Source organism: Brachyistius frenatus, unplaced genomic scaffold (genome assembly GCF_029030835.1).
Source record: "Brachyistius frenatus isolate BFR_SWC_R1_liver_20210118 unplaced genomic scaffold, ASM2903083v1 Contig_431, whole genome shotgun sequence".
Taxonomy (NCBI): Eukaryota; Metazoa; Chordata; class Actinopteri; family Embiotocidae; genus Brachyistius; species Brachyistius frenatus.
Window position 1 is genome coordinate 162,837 of NW_027211030.1, and position 9,063 is coordinate 171,899.

At 40.7% G+C, this 9,063-nt stretch overlaps 1 protein-coding gene across 1 annotated transcript; it reads right to left on the reverse strand.

The window, feature by feature from the left end:
• Positions 1-2,628: 2,628 nt before the first annotated feature.
• Positions 2,629-8,569, reverse strand: rassf3 (Ras association domain family member 3; the record flags this gene model as incomplete). The annotated part of the gene is made up of 5 exons (XM_069725590.1): positions 2,629-3,180; positions 3,719-3,834; positions 5,420-5,507; positions 6,094-6,267; positions 8,399-8,569. Coding segments are annotated over 5 exons (699 nt in total), but the record flags the coding sequence as incomplete, so codon positions are not given.
• Positions 8,570-9,063: the final 494 nt, after the last annotated feature.

Genomic DNA, 9,063 nt, shown 5'->3' on the forward strand with positions numbered 1-9,063 from the left:
GAAGCCTCTAATATATATATTTTTTTGCTCCAGGCAACACCACGAAAAAAAATATCTTTGGTTATAACAACAACAACAACAAAATTAAAATAAATCTATAAGGTAATCGATGCACGTTTGACACAGAAATGAGAGAATAGTTGCGGTATTTGACCACTAGATGGCGACGTTACACAGCAGTCTTCCACACGTCAGTTTGACTTCGTTCAGCGTCCTGCAGCTCAAACAACAAACATTACATGAATTTCTATGAATCTGATTTGTTGTTTTCTTTGTCCGAGTGATTGTGTTTGTCTGTTGTTTCCACAGTTGCAGCTACATCATTAAAAGAGCCTTTCATGAACCACAACTGCACAAAATCCTGTTAACTCTTCTACCTTCTTTTTTGCACTTGCTGATGCGTATCTTCAGTTTTCTTTTAGGGGGGAGGGTCCTTTCCATTCTTTACTCTCTCCCTGCATCTCTTTCTGTAATATCTCCCCCTCTCATTAATCCACAAACCAAAAGAACAAATCCGAGTTGTTGAGGAGGTCATATTTAAAATGAACGCCTGACGACAGACGCACTAAAAGACAATGCAGCCATTTGTCCTCCCGTTTTCTCTGCAGCTATCAGCACTTACAGACCTCCGTTTTCTCTCAGTTGTGGATGACAGGAGTTTTTATAAATGCAAAAACAAAAACAACAAAAAAAAACGAACACGCAGTTAATCACAGCGACTTGCGGTCGGAGGAAAACCCCGTCATTGTCCTCAAGGCCACGGTCACGCTGCTTCTCACAGTCTTTTCAAAAACACAACATTACCTTCCCCACTCTGGTTGGTTTTTTTTGTTTTGTTTTTGTCCTTCCTTCCTACATCTAAATGTTTCTTTTCTACTTCCTCTAAATCGTTCAGTTAACTTCCAGAAACCATTAAAAAGCTCCCTGCTCCCTCCGCTGACCAGCACGAGGTCAAAGGTCAGGGGGAGAGCAGGGGAGAGCAGGGGGGGGGGGGGGGAGAGGAGGTCTCCACTACTCGAATCACATCAGTCACTTCATCGCTTCATCGAAACTCTGCTGGTGGCGTGAAAAATGCAAAACAAAAGGCTTTAAATCCCACCAGTTTCTTCATCATCATCATCGTCACTCTCATCTTCACTCTGCACGACAATCGATCAACGCTTTTTACAGACACCAACCAAAGCTAAGCTACTTCCTGCCCTCACAAGCGTCCATGCGAGACTCTATTCTTTCTATTCTGTTCTACTCGTCTTTGATTACGTGTCGGTACCGGCAGTCGGAAAAGTTTACGTTTCCAGTTGCGTTAAACCTCAATTTCAACTCTTTTTTTAATTCTCCGTATCTTCGCATTCAACGAGATTCAGATCACGCCGATTTTTCTGGAGTCTCAAATGTGCCAACATTTTCAAAAAGAAGCCAAAGCTTAAAAAAAAATCATACGTTAAAATAAAAAGTAAATAAAGTTTATAAAACTCATTTAAATTTTTTTATTCTAGTTTTTATGGATAAAACGAGGTCTCATCAAGAAAATGATGATAATCAGATCCAAAGTGATTCGACACATTTTTTGACGGACGGAGAAATTATTAATTAAAAGTTTCTTTTATTTCTAGAAAATTAAATCATTGTTTTTTTTACTCAATTTCTTTTTAAAAAGCGTTGAATTTAGATTTTTGTTATGAAATTCACTGATGTGTCTGATCATTTCATTTAAAGTGTAAATATTACAGTAGTGGACAAACAGCTTGTGAGATTGAATATATATAAAAAAAAAAGCTAAATATATTAATGAATGGAACAAAACATAAAAAAGTTTAACATTATTATTGACTGATAAATATAAAGATCCTCTTTGATTAAACAGCGCAAATGGTGCAAATGTAATTAATCCATTTCTTCCTGTTTTTGTAAAATTCCTCTGAAGTTCCTTTTTATGTTGTTAAAATATATAAAAATGTATACAAAAAATATGATAAGCATATACATTTTGATTATTATTAATCATAAAAAAATGAATTAAAATGCATCTTTTGTTTGGCACACTTGAGACTCCATACACATCCATGCATGCTTCTTCCTGTTTTCTCTCTTTAGAAATATTTCTCAACTTTCCAGCTAATTCCAACAAAACGCGTCAATAATCAATACTTCCAGGTTGCTCTCTAATTTGAAGCCGATAAACTTCATATTTACTTATTGTCTGCGTATATTTACATACATCTAGCATAAGTCCGGATGAACTATTCTCTGTGTCTGTGTCAACAACCGGATTGTTGCTCCGCCTCTGTAAAAAATAAACAAAAATAAGAATTTTGTTTTTAAAAAGAAGGAAAACAAAAAACAAAAAAACAATAAAAAGCTTCACCCATATAAATTAAGAAAAAAAAAATATGTACAGACCTTTGAAACAAACAAATTAAATAAAACTAACTCAACATATGGCCTTGAGTTCTTTCACGAGTTTAAAGGATAAAAAATAAAAAAAATTAAAAAAAAGGTGGAGAAACAGGAAACTAATAAAATGCATAAATTATGTGACAGCAGGACAGAGTGAGAGAAGGAGAAGAAGAAGAAGAAGAAGAGAGGGATGGACGGAGAACAGCGGAGAGGATGAATGAATGAATGAATGAATGAATGAATGAATGAATGAATATGGCACAGGTGAGTGAATCTTTGGTGTTTGCAGGCAGACGAAGCGGTTTGAAGTCCGAGCTGAATCAAACTCCGGCAGCATCGATCCAAAACTTTGTCCATTCGTCCTTTTATTTGTCCTTCGCTTGCCGTCTCTCGGCTTTAAAAAAGATCATCCCTCCATCCGTCCGTGTCGTCCCTTCTTCCAGGCGCTGGATCCTCTCTTCTCATTCTGCGTTTGCATCCCTCCCTCCGTCAAACATGTTCACCCACTTCTTCTCCTCTTGAGGAGATTTAAAAAATTTAAAAAAAAAAAAAATTAAATAAAGGAATAAAAGATAAATCCTCCTCCGTGCCTCTAGGGGGCAGTAGTCCTGTTTCGTGGAGGGTTGAATCCTCTTAAGACGGCCCCCGGACCTCCCGCAGCGCCTCCTCCAGTCTCTGCCGGTAGGAGTCGTAGCGGCGAAGCACCGCCTCCTTCTGTTCCTCTTCCTCCTTGTCGAGGATCCGCAGGAAGTTACGCAGCTCGGGGATGGAGAAGGCGTCCCACTGCGGAGGAGGAAAACTTTAGTTACCAAAAAAATGATTTTAATGAGAATAATTTAATGAGAATAATGTTGGTTGACAATAAAATGGGTCTGAATGTTGCAACTCTTGCAGCTTCTCTTCTTTTGTTTTTCTTTTGAGTGAGCTGCGGATGTTGTTGTGTTTTGTTTCTGATGAACACGGTGTGAAATAATTTGGCAGAAATGAAACCAAAAGAAATAGAAAAGATGTAAAGTTGAAGCAGAACTGAGCCGAGGGCAGAAAAAAAGAAGAAAAGGAAAAGGAGGGGGAGGAAGAAGAAGAAGTGTGAGGCAACGGAGGAGATGGGAGGAAGAGGAAGAGTAGGTGAAGGATTAAGTTGAGTAAGGAGAACAGCAGGAAGAAAAAAAAAGTGAAAAGGTGAACACTGAAGTAAATACGAGAGAGAGAGAGAGAGAGCGAGAAGAGGAAGAGGAGGATGAAGAGGAGGCGGAGGAGAAGAAAAGGACGAGTCGGTGAAAAGAGAAGAAGAGGATGAAGGTGAAGAAATGAAGTCGGTTACCACGACTTCTCCGGTCTGCTGTTCTCTGAGGACGAAGCTGAGCGTGTCGTCGTCGGGTCCCGCGACCAGACGGAGGAACAGCGGCTGCTCGCCGTCCGCCAGCTTACACACATACACTGCAACACACACACACACACACACACACACACACACACACACACACACACACACACACACACACACACACACACACACAGAGAGAGAATCATTTAGTCTGTACAGTGTGTGCGTTCCATCAAAACCACATATGACATGCAGGAGGCCAACTCGGCCCTCTGCGTGTGTGTGTGTGTGTGTGTGTGTGTGTGTGTGTGTGTGTGTGTGTGTGTGTGTGTGTGTGTGTGTGTGTGTGTGTGTGTGTGCGTGTGCATATAAACAGACATGGCGGAGGATGAAAGGACGGGTGCGGCCCATTAACCACCAGCAATTTACAACAAAAAAAAACAACCCACACAGCGAGTGACGGACGTTGTTTGAGAAGTTACACAAGAATTTTGGAAGCCGACGGAAACGCAAGTATTTAAAGACACTACGAGTTGAACTAATTATATAACATCTCTCTTTTTCGCGATCATATCTCGGCTGGAGTCATTTGAATGTGGTTATTATGAAGCTGCGGTTTAAGATGACTGAAGGGTAACAACAGGAAATTAAAGCTCGTTTTTAATCGTTTTCAGGTTGTTTTCACCTGCTGGGAGAAAGTTCTGGTTTTAAGGGGCGGGGCTACGAGCCAGATTTATGACATCACAAAATTGACTCTATGTGCAAATTTGAGACCTCCGACGCACCGTGAAGTATGAAACTGTTAATTTTTTAAAAATCTATTTGTCTCTTCGTAGATTTTTTTTTTTACTAAGTTAGAAGGAGAAGATATCATTTGAAGTATTTTCATGTTTGAATACGTCTCTGAGGGGGATTTTTAAAGAGCAGAGATCTCCCTCCAAGTCTTGAGTGTGAATAAACTATTTCAGGCGGGGGAGTCATCACGTCGCCCTCCTCGACCTCAAACTGGAGTCACGTAGTCTCATCCTGAAACTGAAGGTCAAAGACATTTCTGCATATTTCAAAACCACGGTTACGTCGACAGACGCTTCTTATTTTACACGCAAGAAGCCGCACGCGTTTATTCAAACATTTTCATTCCGTCCGCGAACTCGTCTAGACGTCGTCTTTTATTAGTTTCACTGTCAAGTAACGAGCGTAAAATAAATAAAAAAAATAATAATAAAAACTGCTCTATAAAAGTTTGGGGGTTAAAATGAGTCACAGACTTCAAAACAGACGAACTCAGTTTTTTTTTCTTTTACAGTTTAAATTCATGTGAGAGTGTAAAATAAAAAAAATAAAAAATCTCTCCTCTTTACTTGGAGATGCTGAAAGATAATACGTGACAGCCGACGGCTCGGCAGCAGCTGTTGGTTCAGAGTGTGTGTGTGTGTGTGTGTGTGTGTGTGTGTGTGTGTGTGTGTGTGTGTGTGTGTGTGTGTGTGTGTGTTCCTGGGTATCCTTTGTGAGCTGTTGTAGTGGGGAGAGCCCTGTGGCATCCAACAGGAGGGCGAGGCCTCCACACCCACCCCCACCTCCACCCCCACCCCCACTATCAACGCTGTGTCGGTGCCAAAGCGTCGGCACGAGAGGAATTAACCGGCGTCTCCGGCCGTGTCACTTTCACTGGGGGAGTCGGCGGTGGGAGAGTCTTACCCTGCTCCTCCCGGCGGTAGCGCTTGTACAGGGCGTATTTAGCCGGGTTGTCGGCGACCGTGAACTTGTTCAGCAGGGCGACGATCACCTGCAGACGCACGAAAACAACACAAAAACACCAAGAAGTCACGTGTGAGACAATTGGTCCTGATGTGGGAAAGTAAGAAGGCGTAAAGTAGCATTTCATCTATTATTTTCTATACACGGTCTACGGTAGCTGTTCTGGCAGCAGACGTGTTGCTATGGTTACCCACAGTTTCATACGCACGGAGTAATAGTTCGGAGCTGCGGTCTGACAATAACTACGTCAGTTTACTTTAAAAAAAAAAAAAAAAAAAAAAGGGTTTCTTGTTTATCTTTTTAATTTATATTAAATCCAAAGCTATTTAAAAAAAAAATATTTCTCCCCTTGTCGTGTTTTTTTTTTTTTAAATATTGTTTTAAAGTATATTTTTTTGTTTTACATGAAGCCGTCAGTGAAACAATATTTTCTGAGGCCGAGATGTGCTGAAACTTCAACATCTCCTCCGTGTCATCAGATCCTAATTAACTTATTCAGCAGGCTGTGAAGTCCGGTGCGCTGACGTGTGTGTGCGTGTGTGTGTGTGTGTGTGTGTGTGTGTGTGTGTGTGTGTGTGTGTGTGTGTGTGTGTGTGTGCGTGTGCGTCGGCCACCTGTCTGACGGTGTTATTGGAGCTGACGTGGAGGGTGTTGTTGACTCCTCGGGGCAGATAGAAGGCCTCCCCCACCACGGCCTCCCCCGCCCTTCTCTGACCCCCCTGCACCGTCACGGGCCTCCGCAGATCCATCTGGACTTTGACGAAACCCGTGTACATGCCGGTCGCACCCTGAGAGGGACACAAGAGACACAGTTTCAGGACCATGTTACAATTTGGGATACAAAATACTGCCCATTTTTTTTACAGTATCAATATCCTACTCATTCATAAAGTCTGAATTTATTAAATGTATGTACATTTTTGACATTTTCTTTATTGTTGATTTATTCTACTGTATTTATTTAAAATGACGATGACAAATGAAAATAAATACATACTTTTGCAGCAGTGGCTATTGAATGGCTTTGATTTTTCATATAACCCGTCATATCACAACTTAAGGTTAAAATTGAAAAAAATAGTGACATAAAGCAGCGTTGACGCGGCACTTAAAACTAATAACCGCTGACGTGCGGAAAACATTTACCGACTTTGTATTTCATAAAAGAAGTTGATGCTTTTTGAATGGGAGTCTATTGGATTATGAGGGTGTTTTTGGAGCCAGCTCCCCTAGTGGCCGTCAGTGGTATTGCACTTTAAGGCACATCTGCATCGGTGCCCCTTTTCAGACACTTTTCAAACATTATGTCCATTTTTATAACCAATCTGTGCTCTTGACTAAATGAAGGCTGATAAAATAACAGTAAAAATTCACTCGATAAAGTGCTAAACGATCTGGAGACCAGTTCACCCACTGAACCCAGTGACTCCTGCAGGACAGATGGCCCCAGACGGAGGAAGAGCATCTTAATCTCATTACTCCATATGGGGCCTGTGAGAGTTCATGCGTGTGAAATAAGTAGACAAAAAAAAAAAATCTGTATAAAAAGAAGTATATAGAGAAATTATCAGCTCTACAGTTTGTGATAATTTGTCAATTAATCAGTTGACAGAAAATATGCAATCTAAATATGCTCCTATATTGATAATAACTGACAGTGAAGATCTTTAAGTAACCAATGTGGTTTTCGGAAAACAAAATCAACACATTAAAGACAAACGTAGGGTCTGAAATCTGTTTATATACTAAATAACTAGTGTAAAAATGAAAAATAATCCTTGTAATAATTAATTTAAGTGAGGAACAATGTATTTGATTAATTTCCCAGGTGTTCACTGATGTTTCCATGTACTTATTGTATTTAAAAAGTTTCTGAAAAGTAAACAATATCTTTCTTTTGATGTTGTATAATCAATCGTAAGAAACCTACATTTCCCCAACTTGTACAAAAACCTCTGCTTCACCTGTAACACTTAATTTCCACAGTGAACAAGACTTCAGGCACTGTTCGGGCTGCGAAGGGAAACGGTGAGGGGAGGGGAGGAGGGTAGGGGGGGGTAACAATAGCAGGAATAAGATCACACCGAGGTGATGTGAGCGCTGAGGAATGCTGGGAGCTGGAGGGAGTCGATGTCGAAACGCCAACGCCACCTCGGACGGTGAGATTTCCAAAGCTCGCACGACTCAGCAAGAGATCGCCCAGATTTAGACATTCAGCACATTGTCTCTTGTTTTCTGTGTGTGTGTGTGTGTGTGTGTGTGTGTGTGTGTGTGTGTGTGTGTGTGTGTGTGTGTGTGTGTGTGTGTGTGTGTGTGTGTTCCAGGCATGAAGTGTTTAAACTGGATCTGCTGGTTTTCAAACAAATGACAGAATATCTGCAGGATCAAGTGTACATAAAGACAGCACCGTCGGATATTTTGTCTATTTTTAAAAGAGAAACCAGCTCCAAGCAGAACACACAGTGTTTAACTGTGTGTGTGTGTGTGTGTGTGTGTGTGTGTGTGTGTGTGTGTGTGTGTGTGTGTGTGTGTGTGTGTGTGTGTGTGTGTGTGTGTGTGTGTGTGTGTGTTTCTGTTTGCTGCCTTTCACTGAACCAGATTTGAGGGTGTCTTAAACTGCACTGTAACTTTTATCCTATTTTTAGCTTTCTTAATGTTTTAATGACAGTTTTTAATGTTTTAATGACAGTTTTTAATGTTTTAATGACAGTTTTTAATGTTTTAATCACAGTTCTTAATTGTTTTTAAATGTCCTTTTCTTTTGATGTTTTTAATGGGTTTATGTGAAGCACGTGTGTGTGTGTGTGTGTGTGTGTGTGTGTGTGTGTGTGTGTGTGTGTGTGTGTGTGTGTGTGTGTGTGTGTGTGTGTGTGTGTGTGTGTGTGTGTGTGTGTGTGTGTGTGTGTGTGCTCCCCTCACCAGCGTCATTTTCAGGTGGTCTTTGGTCAGCGTGTTGTACTTCTCGATCTTCTGCCTGATTTCCTCCCTGCTGAACTCGGTCCGCAGCTCTCGCTCCTTCTCCACATCCTTCACAGGAGACAAGAGGAGAGGAGGAGGAGGAGGAGGAGAAGAAGAAGAAGAAACACGACAAGTCAGACGACATCATTGAAACAATACAGTTTCTGTTTGGACAATAGCGACGGGACACAAGAAGGAAGAGTTCCTTCTAAATGCAAAATCAACAGTCTGAAAATGGAGGGTTTCATTTCCTTTGTGAATGTTATTGTCAACCATCAATCAGTCCGTTACTTCTTGGAGCCGGTTATCCACGGTGTTGATTAAGATTTTCGTGGAGGGAGAAATCCCGACAAACTAATGAAAGACAGTAGCTTCATGATAAATCCAGCTCCAATGGTAACGAGGGATAATCCAATAAAAATTACGAATGCTTTACGAGCTTTAATTACTGAAGGAGCAGCATGTGAGTTACCGTCACGAGAACAAGTAGGTCTGCATCTTATAAAGGACCGGGTATCGTAAAAAAAAAAAAAAAATGCTTGGTCGCGGTTCCAGAAAGACACTTTTTTTTTTTTTTCTTTCAATCATATTTTTATATTTTAACAAAAACAAAAAACTACACGGCA